Genomic DNA, 13,949 nt, shown 5'->3' with positions numbered 1-13,949 from the left:
GTGTTCTTAAAAAACACATTTTCTAAGGAAGATAGGTGGGTTTCTTTTTTAAGTTTTCCTTAACAGAGTAACACAAATCATGTAGTTTTAAAATCAAAGTGTGAAAAGGAATGTAGTGAAAAGCACCCTTCCCACCCCGTCCCTTCCCTGCCCAGGGTGCAGGCCCTGCCCCCCAACTCCCCACAGTACCCACCAAGCACCCTTTCTTAGGTTTCTTTCCAGAGTGACCTGTGCCTGTCCAAGCAATACATGTATATATTCTTATTTCCCCCTCATTACTAAAAGGTGGCTTACTAAAAATAAATGTTCTCCCTTATTCTTTCTTTACCCTTAACATAGGTTGAATATCTTATCATATTAGTGCTTAGAGAGCTTCCTTCTTTTATATATATATATATTTATGGTTATATATATATATATTTACGGTAAAATGCATTTCATTGTTTGGGTATACCATAATTTATTTAACAAGCACTCCATTGATGGGCATTTGGATTTTTCTAAGCATTTGCTATTGCAAACAGTGCTGCAATTGCTATCCTTCTATGAATGTCATTTCTCACACACACAACGTGTGCAAACATTATCTTGACCTTACGTTCTCCAAAGTGGAATCGTTGGCTCAAGGGGTAGTATATGCATACATAATTTGACTAGATATATATATATATAGCCAAAGGATGAAACCCAGCTCCTTGCCCCATTACTACTCTTCTTCCCACCCCATCTCCACCCTGCTGTTTGCTGTCTGTGTCCAAATTACCCTCTGTAGGGGTTGTACCATCAGAAATTATTAATTAAAACTACCACTAATATTTGGAAGAATGTTTTTTTTTATTTTATATTTTTATTATCTTTTTTTTAGAAAACACGTAAGTCACACAAAATGTTACATTAAAAAAGATAAGAGGTTTCCTTCCATATGTCCCACTCTCCACACCCCATACTCTTCCCACATCAACAACTTCTTTCATTAGGTGAAATGGAACAATGTTTTTAAAGAAGATCCATTCTGATTTTGTTTTGTTTTGCTTTTGTTCTTGCCTGAGCAAGTACATCGGAGGCATTTGTGGGCTATGTGAGTCTAGATAAGTAAAATTGGTTTAGGCCATTAGTTCCCACTACTGGCCAGAGTCCCTCAAGGGTTTCTTTCATTCACTTGCTAAACCAACATCAACTGTATAGAAAATAAAGAATGTCTCACATATATATGTTCTATATTTCAAGTGTATGTAGATGCTATTGTAGCTGAAAAATGCCAGTTTCTTACTTCCCCCCGCCCCGCCCCAGGATGGCTTTCTCGTCTGTCCGTTGTCTGCTTGCTCTTTCTGCTTGTCCTCTTTAGGGGGCATTGAGAACTGAACCCAGGACCTTCTGTGTGGCAGGCGGGTGCCCAACTGCTGGGGCCACATCTGCTCCCCCAATTAATGTAGTAGTTACTGAATTCTTATCTCAGATGATAAAAGTCTAATGTCTTATAAATGGCTCCACTGTTTTAGAAGATCTTTGGATTTTGAGGACCTTTTTAAGCTTCATTTTGTGTTCTATCAGTTTTTTAAAAGTAGTTTCATCTATAGGAGTAAGAAAACAGAATCAAAAGACTATGCATATTCTGTGAATGTCTATGTGAATATTTTATAATAAAAAGAACCTTTCTCTTACAGATGTCCCTTTAAGGACCAGCCTGCCACCACCATTCAGAAATTATAAATATGGTAACCAATTTCTCTTATTCTTTCAAAACATATATAAATGTAATTTCCCATTAGTTTTATGTTGATAGGAATTTAAATTCAGTTTTCAAAAATGAGTTTATTGTCTGTAGATAGAAACCAGTTTTGAAGTTTATTTAGGAATTTAGCAGTTCTCATATATTGTTAAAGTACACTGGAACGGTGACTAGAAGAGCATATTTGTGTGAAATAGCAGAGTTGGCAAAACCAAAAGGACTTTCTTTAACAGAGAATCAGAAAGGGGAAAATGATTAAAAACAAAAACTGAAAGAAGAGATTTAACATTTAAAACCCAATCCCTTGGGCAGGGCATGAATTAACAGTAGTTTTATATGTCACAGCTGGTGATTTAGAAGAGTAGTAATGGGGAAGCAGATGTGGCTTAAGCAACTGAGCTTCCATCTCCCATACTGAGGACCAGGGTTCCATCCCCGGGGCCTCCTGGTAAAGGCGAGCCAGGCCCGCGTGGCAAGTAATGACAAAAGAGAGATGCGGGGGAGAGTCAAGGCGATACGCAACAGAGACCAGGAACTGAGGGGGCCCAAGTGACAGGGTACCTCTTTCCCACATTGGAGAGCCACAGGATCAAATCGTGGTGAAGCTTAGAGGAGAAAGCAAGAAGAGAAGACAAAAAGAAACAGACACAGAAAGAGCACACAGCGAATGGACACAGGCAGCAAACAGCAGGGTGGAGGTGGGGTGGGAAAAAGTAGTAAAGGGGCAAGGAGCTGGGTTTCATCCTTTGTTATGAAGAGAAGGCAGTTATTGGTGAGACTGGACTTGAAAGCTACGCGGTACCTAGGAAATAATTCTGTTAATTGGCGCAGACATTTTAAAATATAAATTTTCTATTACTTCAAGAGAGGGTAGAGGAGTGGCTTTTAAATCTGTTCTCATTTAGTAGAGCAGCTAATGGCCCCAAACCCTTTGAAATCACAGTCTCCACTGGGCATCTGCATTTCAATACCCAGAGACTAATTGTGAAGCCAGAGTGGGTAGCCAAGTGGAAGTTGAAGGCACAGAGTGGAAAGTATTTTGATTTATTGGACGTCAAGAATTTACACACTAAATATTGAATGAAAGAAAGGAGTAAAAGGCACGGTGAAGTTAAATATGAAGCTTCTCAATTGTGGTTTTCCTGGCTTTGAAAGTACCATGCCTTGAAATATAATCGTAAACTTAAATCAACCCACAGATGCCATTTCAAATTGGAATAGTTGCCTACAGTGTCCCTTTTTGCATGGTGCACGTGTTTGTATGTGCATATATAGGTGTACAAACCTTTGTTCCATGTAGGTTATTTTGAAAGATGAGTTTTAGATAATGAAAGCATCAGAATATCCTGAGTCACTAAGCATCACTGCAGTAGATAATGTAGTCTGTATTCTTCCACCTTATTAACACCACTTTGTCCTAGTCTTTCTCTGCTCTTCAGATGAACTGGCAGATAAAATGAACACATTTGTCTGTGAAGAATTGACAGAATCAGTAGAGTTTTGATCGACTCAAGGGACTCTCTGTCTGAGTTTGGCTCTTGAACAATCTGCTGCTTTGTGTGCAGCAAGGGACGCTCAAGTGTTACTTTTTTTCACCTGTCATTGTCATCTAGGATTGCTACATGGTCTGTGGGAGTGGAACCCTTCATTGGGCATTGGGGAGTGGAAAGAGCAGGATGCAAATTTCAGTTTTGTTCTCCTTTGATTGGCATCCGCATCTATTACTGATTTACCACTCACACCATGATAGTGCTATGATTGTTAATTCCCGGACTAGACCATGAATTCTGGAAGCACAGGGACGATCTTGTTTTAAATCCATCTGTGCAATAAATGAGGGCACTTTGTACAGCATGGGCTGCTGATCATAGTGCATTTCATAGGGCAGTGTGAGGTGAGCCGATTCTCTGCTGGTGCAAACTTGTTAGTGCCCCACAGGTAAAAGATACATGTATATATATTTTCTCTTTAGGAGGCACCAGGAAACCTTCCATGTGGGAAGCAGATGCTCAGCTGCATGAATCACATCTGTCCTCTGCTCGTTTTTGTTTTTGTTCATTGTCTGTGTTGTTTATTTGTCATCTTTAAGAGGTACCAGGAACCAAACCTGGGACCTCCCATAAGGGAGGAGGATGTGCAACTGCTTGAGTCACATCTGCTCCCTGATGTTTTTATTTTTATGGGGTTGCTTTCCTGAAGGAATCTGCAGTGAGGAAACAATATCCACAGATGATATTTTGGTTAATAATGAGTATTTTTTTTTGGTACTAGGGCCAGGGATTGAACCCTGGACTTTGTAAGTGGGAAGCCAGCTCTCAACCACTGAGCCACATCGGCACCCCTGGGTTGGTTTTTTGTTTGTTTGTTTGCTTGTTGTTTGTGTTTTTGTTTTCAGGAGGCACTAGGGACTGGACCTGGGACCTCCCATGTGGGAAGTAGGCACTCAATCGCTTGAGCCACGTCTGCTCCCCTGAGGAATAAAAACAAATTAAGGAAATTATTCAACAAAGAAAGGGGCATTAATAAAACATCTTTTCCTAGCTTGTCATTTCTTCCTTCTTACTCCAGGTCTCACCAATTTTTGTTGGAGAGAAATACTTGGTGAAAAAAAAAAAATAAGCCTTTTTTTTTTTTTTTTTGCTAAACAATGTGCCCTTTTTATTCTGGGTTTACAGAGCATGTTAGAGCAAAGATATTTCTAATTTGAAGTCTTATTAGCAAAATATACAGAACATGATTAATTTTTTTTTAAAGACTTGTTTTATTTATTTATTTCTCTCTACCCCCTCGTTGTTTGCATTTGCTGTGTCTGTTGTGTGTTGGTCTTCTTTTTAGGAGGCACCGGGAACCAAACCTGGGACCTCACATGTGGGAGGGAGGCACCTAATCGTTTGAACCACCACCGTTCCCTGCTTTGTTGTGTCTCTCATTATGTATTCCTTGTCTCTTGTTGCGTCATCTTGTTGTGTCAGCTCACTGCGCCTGCCTGTTGCATCAGCTCGCTTTCTTGCTCGTCATCTTTAGGAGGCACCAGGAACTGAACCTGGGACCTCCCGTGTGGTAGGTGGGAGCTCAATTGCTTGAGCCACGTCAGCTTCCCAATGATTAATATTTAGTAAGATCCAACTACAGTTTTGCAAGTTAATTCTAACAGATTTAAGCTCCTTTTATTTAAAAATTGCTATTGACTTCTCTAACATGTTTCAAATAATAAATTGATATTTATTTATAGGGAGGAAAAGGGGGTAATGGGTAATTTTGAATAATAGATAATCCAAAAGTCACATTTGTTTATTTTCTTGCCTATGTTATTAGCTTATTTTTAATAATTTGTGGCATATTTACATTCCTGCTATGCATATTTTACTTAGGTTAGATTTATTCTTATTTCTTAAAGATACAGAGTTGTATAATTATAGTATGCTGACCTTTTATTAAAAATCATAATAGGTACTTGAAAGTTGACTGTTTAAAATACTAGGTAATTCAGTGTGCCAGTTCTTCATTGGTTAGGTACCCTGTTCTTCTGTATTATTAAAGCAAAGTTAAATCAAGATCTGTTTTTAAATAGATTATTTCATGTAGCTGTTGGAATTCCTCGTTACAGTGTTATTAATAGAAATGAATTTTAGTTTAAGGTTGAGAGTTTATTCAGTCCTAATCATGAAGACGTTGTAATCATAATACATTAAATAGTTTAATAAAACTGAGTGAAGAATTGGAAACTTTCTAAATTCTGAATGCCATGTCTATTATATAATTAAGGGCTGATTGTTACAAAGTTAAAATTTTACCAAGTGTGGAGAAATGCTTCTTGGGAAAGGACAGTGTAGCCTGATGTCAAGATAAACAGATTAAGGAGTGAGGGAGGATTGAATAAAGCAGAATACACAGTGTGAACCTGTAGTGCTTGAAAACCAGAGGGCGCCTATTGGCATTCTTTGGGCATTAGCTGTCTTGCCCAAATTACCTAGGATTCTTGACAATGTTCTAATTCTGAGAGTGGTAAAATTTTTTCATTATCATCATGTGACCTCCTTGTCACCTCTTCAGAGAGGTTCATCGATTTTTTTCCGAACTGCTTTTATTAATGTATATCTTAATTTAAGGTAAACTTTTTTTTTTTTTTAATATTTTTTGCTAATTCTGGCTGTCAGTGACTCAGAAAAATAAGATAGAGTTATGTGGTTCACTTTTATTCTGAGGGAAATGTGCTGAGTTGATCCAGGTCATGGCAGTCATGGCCGAGTGTGTCAAAGATCAAGGCTTTAAAATATCTTTATATCATGGTCTTTAATTTTAATTAAGATTTGCAAGGGTAATTTTTCTTTTAGTGTGTGACAGATTTTTAAGCAAGCCTAGTCAAAGGCAACGGTGAAATTGCTCAGTTCATGGCACTCCAGCCCCATTCTCATTTAATAATTCGAGATGAAGTTTTAGAATAATTGTGTTAAAAGACAAACTTGTTTTTTTTTACTTTCAGATAAACTCAAAATTATTCATCAAGCACATAAATCCAAGGTATGTTCCATATGCACAGTATCTAGCACGTGGGAAGTAATCAGTATTGGTTGAATTAGTAAGTGGATGAACAAACACAAGTACACCTAACATGTTTTCCATTATTATAGCATTTTTTATTTTATAGAGGTCCTTTACACAGACTTACTTTTCCATTAAATAAAAAAAACCTAAGTCATGTCTCCTTTATTAGATTCTTTTTTTTCCTTTTCCTCCCCCGCCCTGCTGTTTTTGCTGTCTGTGTCCATTTGCTGTGTGATCTTCTCTATCTATTTCTCTTTTTGTCTTCTCTTCTTGTCTTTCTTCTCTAAGATTCACGGGAATTCAATCCTTGGGGACCTCTGATGTGGATTGTGCCACCTCAGTTCCTGGTCTCTGCTGCGCTTCACCTTGACTCTCCTCTTCATCTCTCTTTTGTTGTGTCATCATCTTGCTGGGCACTGGTTCACTGCGCGGGCACTCAGCTTGCTGCTCGGGCACTCAGCTCACTGCGCAGGCCCTGGCTCGCCGTTTGGGCACTGGCTTACCACATGGGCACTCACGTGGCACTCAGCTCACCACGTGGTACTCGGCTCACTGCGCAGGCACTGGCTCACCACGTAGGCACTCACGTGGACATTCAGCTCTCCACATGGGTACCTGCATGGGCACTTGGCTCGCCACGTGGGCCCTTGAATGGGCACTTGGTTCACACTGCGGGGACCCACATGAGCACTCAGCTCGCTCTGCGGGCGCTCGGCTTACCACGTGGGCACCCGGGTCACCATGCAGGCACTGGCTCGCTGCGCAGGCAGGCTCTCTCTTTTTCACCAGGCGGCCCCAGGGATCAAACTCAGGTCCTCTCATATGGTAGGTGGAGGCCTTATCACTTAAGCCACATCTGCTTCCATTAAAAACTTCAATTTTAACAAAATGTATATCATGTTAGGTAGCAAGCAAATATTTGACAGAAAATAGGCATAAAATGGCAAATTCAGGTGACATTTAAAGGAAGCCATTTATTATCAGGTCATCCAGTCTCTTTGATTTTTCTTAATTCTCTACCAGAAGAAGAAAGGTCCAGAAGCCGATAAAAATAATCCTCTTGTTCTGACTTAACTCTTGCTGTGTATAAGAGTAGTCTAGGCTTGTAACCCTTGGGAACAAACGTCGTTTAACAGAATCCGTGGCCATGTGGCCTAAAGTTGTTTTAATCTTAACCTGTTCCAAAGAGACCACTGTTTATGTGTTTTTTGTGCATTTCTGTTGTTTTCTTATCTTTTTTAGAGTAATGCTTTTATGAAGCTACAAAGAAAGGCTGGCTTCTCATACAGACAGAATGGGAGGATCTTTTATCTTTGATCTCAGTGACCTTGTATGGATTTCCCATATGAACTGTACTCTCTCTGTATTACAACAACTCCACAAGAATCAGGGACTGTATTTCTTTCTTCATATCTCCAATACCTAACAGAGTGCCTTGTTCATAACAAGTTTAGAATGAGGTGTGTGTTTATGCATTTGTCTACTTTCATGCTCTTCTCTTGTTATAGACGCACTCCTTAAACTCAGTCAGCTTTCAAATAAATATATGCCACAGATTCACAAAGAAAGTAGCACGAGGGTATGTCTTTTCACTATGGATTGGTAGCTTTACTTTTCTTTACCAAGGATTGTGTATGGAAACAAAGTAAATTTCCATTGTCAAAGAATCTCAGAATTTAGTGCTCACGTGTCCCTGGGGCTGTGTTGCAGAAGATGCACTTTTTCGGGATACAAGGATGCCGTAGGTTTCACCCATTCTCTCTTCCCCAGGCCAGGAGTGACCCAACCTCCTTCCTAACCTTGCTGAAGGCAACATACCACAAATGGGTTGGCCTTTGCAGTGGGGATTTATTAGCTTACAAGCTCCCCGTTCTGAGGCCACACAATGCCTCAGATCCAGGCGTCATCAGGCAGTGCTTTCTCCTCAAAGCCCGGCACAGGGAGGTATCTCTTGCTTCTTTTCCAGGTTGTGTTGCTTCGGCTTCCGGCTTCCTCTCTCCCACTCTGTTGATTGCAGCTCCTTGCTCCTGTGGCTTTCTCTCTCTGCTCCTGTGGCTTTCTCTCTCTCTGCTCCTGTGGCTTTCTCTCTCTGCTCCTGTGGCTTTCTCTCTCTGCTCCTGTGGCTTTCTCTCTCTGCTCCTGTGGCTTTCTCTCTCTGCTCCTGTGGGGTTCTCACTGTCTTTCTGCTTTCATCCCACTTATAAAGGACTCCAGTAAGAGGATTGAAATCCATCCTGGGTCATGCCCTACTGAAGTAATCTAATCAAAAGATGGTCCACCTGCAATAGATTTACACACACAGGAAGGATTATCCCTAAAGACATCATTTTCTGGGGTGTATAAAAGCCTTATGCTATCAGAGCCCCCTTCCTTAGCCACAGAGAGAGCCTTTCACATGGCCTTTGTGTCTTCAGTCAGCTTCTGCACAGAAGACATTTCCTGTGTCTTCCAATCTTTTGTGTTAGAGACTTTCTTTTTTCTTTAAATGAAATTTTATTGATCTATGTCATACATATATCCCCATACATAAGCAATAAGTATATAGTAAAAGTGAACTTGCAAAGCAAACATCCATATCATATAGAGTTTCCATACATCACCCCATCACCAACATTTTGCATGGTTGTGAAACATTTGTTACAAACTATGAACTAGCTGTAGCCTATATCTTATGTTTGGTGTATTTTTCTCCCAACCCACCCGATTATTAACACCCTGTGTTAGTATTATATATTTGTTATAGTTCATGACAGAACGTTTTCATATTTGTTCTGTTAACCATGGTCATCATCCACTACTGGATTCCCCGTGTTATCCAGCCCCATGCTTTGTACAATCCATTCAATGTGTAGACCTTCTTAATTTTAATTATAAATTGTCCTCATAAATTTTTTCTTATCTTCACAATATAAAGGCTATCTGGGTGCTCTCACCAGAGCTGCTTGTTTGGATAATGAGCTAAGTGTTTGTTGAATGAGTGAATCAACAGTGCAGTGCAAATAATTACCATAATATGCTTTCTGGTTATCAGGAAAATGTGTGGGTTTATTATGAATTGTAATCATTAGACTGTAAAGTCAGAATGATTTTTATTGAAAAGATTTCGAAACCAAAACTTTGGTGTATGTCTTAATTAGTCTTCCGTTATCCTGAAAATTTATCGTTTAATAATGTTCAGTTATCTTTTGAAAATTTTATCTAAAACACTTCCTTCTACTCTTCTGGAAAATTAAGATATTGTGAAAACTGGCAAAGTCATTTGGTAGACATGTAAGCATAATTGATAATTTTAAGCACTCTATGTCTTTTCCTTCAAAAAAGTGTGATCTACGAATCACTGCTTTATCAAATGGAGTACTCTGAACCTGAGTGAGTTAACTTTTCTTTATCAGGTGATCATTAGTTGTTGAACTAGGCTGCACATTAGTGATGTCCTCATTGTCAGTGGTGATAGTCCAGGCTGTTTGTCCCTGTATTTCATGGTCAGGATTGCTAAACATTTTAAGTCAATTTTTGGTTTTTCTATCTCAGACTATTGGTTGCAACTTTTCATTGCTGCCAGTACACCAGATTCTGATTCCCTTTTCCTTTTTAAATTTTTAGCTTAACATCTTGTGAGTTTGGAAACCAGATATATACTTTTATAATTAAAAGTGTATGAAAGGAAGAAGTCATATCCTGGAATAAATTTTATAAGAAACATGCAAAATCTTTAAGAAGAAAACTAAAATTCTACTGAGAATATTCAGTTGTCTAAATTCATTGAACCGAACTCTTAGGATTTGTGCATTTTATTGTATGAAATATACCTCAATTTAAAAAAATGTAAAACATTCTGTGAGGGATCTAAAATAAGAATAAATGGAAATATGTAAGATATTTTATATAGGAAGATGCAACAACACAAAGACGCCAGTTTTCCCTTAATTAATTAACAAATTTAATGCCACCTCAATAGAATACGAACAGTAGTTGTGTATGTGTGTGTATATATGTATATATACACACAAACACTAAAAACATGATTATAAAATTCATAAGCACAAATAACCAAAAATAGGAAAATTCTGAATAAGACAATAAATGAGAGTGATCCTTATCACATATTAAGACACATTATAAAAAAATAAAATTAAGACAGTGTGGTATTATCACATGAACAGGCAGTTCAGTGACAGAGAATTGAAAGTTCAAAAGTAGACCCAAATAAATATGGGAATTTAGTGTATAGTAAATATGTCATTTGAACCTATGAGGAAAAGATGGAGAATTCAGTAAATTGTTCTGGGACAACATTTAAGTTGAACCCGTATCCTTTTCTTTATACCAAAATAAATACCCAAATGGATTAGTGACTTAATTAAATAGGAAAAATGAAACTCATGGATGGTGGTAGAGATTAAGGAGACTGAACCTAAGTTGATGATTTGCTGAAGCCAGGTGATGAGTACATGAATGTTTCATTATACTATTCTGTACACACTGTGTATTTAAAATTCTCCATCATAAAAAATTTAAAAGAATGAAATGTATTAAGTTTTTTAAGAAAACATGGAATTTAAAAAATCTTGCAATGGGGAAGGTCTTTCTAATTATGATAGAAAATCTGGAAACCATCAAAGATGGATACCTTTTACTTCATTGATTAATTTATTCAATAAAATTCATTTAGTACCTTCTAGTTAAAAGGAAAAAGACAGTAAAAGAAAAATCAACATACAAACAAAAATTGGGGGAAAATTTTTCTAATTTATATGATAGAAAAGGCCTAATCTCCTTAGCAGATAAAGATACCCACCACTCCATTAAAAAAAAAAAAAAAGTAAATCAGCCCAAGTATAAGTACAGAAAATATCTGCAGTCTTTCTCTTAATAAAATAAATACAAATTAAGATTGTAATTAATCCCACATCTCTCAGCTTGGCAAAGATTAGGTTTTGATGATAACCGCTGTTGGTGAGGCTACGGGGGGACAGGTGCTCTGGGAGATTGGTACTGTTAGCATAAATTATACAGCATCTCTGCGGAGTAATTTGGCAACATGTGTCAAAATAAAAAATGCACATACCCTCAGACTCAGCAGTTCAACTTGCAGGATTTCTCTTGCAGATAAAACTTGTACTTGTGTAAACTGATATTGTACAAGGATATTCATTGAAGGATTGCTTTTAGTAGCAAAATATTGAACACGCCCAATTGTCCATCCGATGGGATGGATTAAATAAACAATAATATGTCCTTTAGTGGAATACGCTGCAGTCTTGATAAAGAACTAGGCAGCTCTTACTGATGTGGATTGATTTCAAGCTACGTTTTTAAGAGAAAAATGTAAGGTATGAGATCAGAGCTTCTGATACGCTGCTCCTTGTATGAAAAAGGTTTGCATATGCATCTGTGATTGCATATGCAGGGACCAAGACAATCTCTGGGTACACCAAGATTAGTCAAAGCTTCTCTGGAAGACAGCTGGTGGACCGGGGTTGGGCGGAGACTTACTTTTTGTTCTCTACCCATATTTTGTACTTCCAGAATTTTTATCACGAGTATATATCCTAAATTTAAAAAATCATTTATTTTTAAAATTGGTAAGCTCTGGAATGAGGTCTTTTAACTATGGAGCATGGCCTCTGGGGTTCTGTTTTGGCTGCTGAGAGCCCTTTCTATTGACTTTTTCTCAGCCGTCTTCTAGAAATAGCGCATGTCACCTAACAGTGGCATTCTGGTTGATAGGTATTCCTGTGTTCCCCACTAGTGGTGACCCCTTTGTGTTACGTAGGGGCAAATTTCAATTCATAATTTTCTTCCGTATTTGTGATGTTTAACTGAATTGGCAGATATCATTAGGGAGCAAACTCATCTACCGTACCCAAACCACACAGAGAAATATCACAGTTAATATACCCACAGGGGGAAGCGGACTTGGCCCAGTGCTTAGGGCGACCGCCTACCACATGGGAAGTCTGCGGTTCAAACCCCAGGCCTCCTTGACCCGTGTGGAGCTGGCCCATGCGCAGTGCTGATGCGCGCGAGGAGTGCCACTCCACGCAGGGGTGTCCCCCGCGTAGGGGAGCCCCATGCACAAGGAGTGCACCCGTAAGGAGAGCCACCCAGCGCGAAAGAAAGTGCAGCCTGCCCAGGAATGGTGCTGCACACATGGAGAGCTGACACAGCAAGATGACACAACAAAAAGAAACACAGATTCCCGTGCTGCCGACAACAACAGAAGCGGACAAAGAAGACGACACAGCAGTTAGACACAGAGAAGAGACAACTGGGGTGGGGGGAAGGGGGTAAAAGGGAAGAGAAATAAATCTTAAAAAAAAAATGTGGCCACAGGGCCCAACGTTTATTAACTTGGGCAACATGTTTAGATATGTGGACTTCTGGCCATTTGGGGTAAACTTGCTTCCCTTAGAAGTCAGATTGGCCAGAGCTCAAACCTCAGCTCTGTTGCTGCTCGCCATGGAACCTGGCCTGTACCTTACCCTCTGGACTCCTCCTGGGCAAGCAAGGACAGCGAATTCGGGGAGCCCTCCTGCGTGACACCCTCTGCTGAGGGGTCTCCGTCCCTTATTGCATTTCCTCCTCACCCCAAGGCACTGGGGAAGAGGCACGATTTCCCCCTGTCCACAGATGAGGAAACTTGAGTCTCAGAGGGGTCACGTAATTTGCTGAGAGCATGCAACTGGCTATTGGTGGTGTCTGTGCTTGACCCCAGATTGGAGTCAGAGGCGCTTGCTGTGGCCTCTGCCATGGCTCCGTCTCCCAGGCTTCACATAGTGTGCAGACGTCACAGGTGCTCGCTCAGTGGGTATGGGCCACTGCCCCATTGCAGTGACAGGAGCCGGGTGTGGGCTAGATTGCCCATATGAAATGCGTGTAAGTACTGATAAAGTGCAATTTTTTAAAAAATTATTTTTTTACCTTTTTTAGACAAATGAACTAGTGTTGAGTTTGGAAGACGATGACAGACTCCTGTTAAAAGACAACAGCACTATGAAAGCAGCTGGAATCGGTGAGCGCACCCGCCTTGCAGTTGCTGCAGGGACACTTGTCGTGCTGCTTGGCTGATTATATTTGTGTAGTAAATGCTACCCTTGGTGCTCTTTACACGACCCGATAATTATTCCAAGGAAGGGGAGAGAATGATGGACATTCAAATCATTTGACTGAGGGCAGGAGATACCTGCTTTCCAGATGTGCAGAATGTGGATTGTTCTTTTCAGAAGAAATGCTCAGAATTCCACTGAGGGTTATTTTACGTGATTGACAGGCTGTTAGTTCCTTGTCTACTTACTTGTTTGAACCCGTGGTTTGAGAGAAATGGGCGCGGTTGGATTAATGTCGGGTAATGAGGTGAGATGCTGCTGGTATAATGTGCAGGGTGGTTTCTGACAGTATCCACGGCCCTCAGGGCTGACCACACCATCATATTTGAAACGGGAGCCCAGCACATGCAGAAGAAAAAGGACCCAGTTTAGCCTTTCAACCTGGACTGTACATGCTAGTCCTCTTTTATGGAAATGCCCTGTTACTTGCTTTGTGACCATTAGATGTCACTCTAGTCCTACTTAGACTTTTAAGATAATGCGGCAGTAGAGGGAAGGAAGATTTAAGAGATGTCTGAGCAGTGGAAGGCTTTATGCTCTGGACATACGTTTGTGGTCAGTGAATA

At 39.7% G+C, this 13,949-nt stretch overlaps 2 protein-coding genes across 10 annotated transcripts in view; one reads left to right on the top strand and one right to left on the bottom strand.

The window, feature by feature from the left end:
- Positions 1-13,949, bottom strand: part of STEAP3 (STEAP3 metalloreductase) — a 109,301-nt gene that overhangs the window by 4,965 nt on the left and 90,387 nt on the right. The window contains exon 6 of one of the 5 annotated variants that reach the window (XR_009186621.2): positions 13,572-13,690. The exons of the other annotated variants lie outside the window; for them this stretch is intronic. The gene's annotated coding sequence lies outside the window, so the exon portion shown is untranslated. The remainder of the gene's footprint in view (positions 1-13,571; positions 13,691-13,949) is intronic. 5 annotated transcript variants of the gene reach the window in all.
- C7H2orf76 (chromosome 7 C2orf76 homolog) overlaps positions 1-13,949 on the top strand; it is a 72,164-nt gene that overhangs the window by 25,506 nt on the left and 32,709 nt on the right. For all 5 annotated transcript variants that reach the window (XR_011649290.1, XM_058301113.2, XM_012529374.4 and 2 more), the window contains exons 4-6: positions 1,665-1,715; positions 6,213-6,250; positions 13,208-13,289. Coding sequence is in view for 4 of the 5 variants with exons in the window: in XM_058301113.2 (XP_058157096.1) it covers positions 1,665-1,715; positions 6,213-6,250; positions 13,208-13,289 (171 nt within the window). In the remaining variant the exon portion in view is untranslated. The remainder of the gene's footprint in view (positions 1-1,664; positions 1,716-6,212; positions 6,251-13,207; positions 13,290-13,949) is intronic.

The sequence above is a fragment of the Dasypus novemcinctus genome, chromosome 7 (assembly GCF_030445035.2).
Source record: "Dasypus novemcinctus isolate mDasNov1 chromosome 7, mDasNov1.1.hap2, whole genome shotgun sequence".
NCBI classification, from domain to species: domain Eukaryota; kingdom Metazoa; phylum Chordata; class Mammalia; order Cingulata; family Dasypodidae; genus Dasypus; species Dasypus novemcinctus.
The sequence above is the reverse complement of the archived record's forward strand: the minus strand, read 5'-3'. Positions and strand labels throughout refer to the sequence as shown.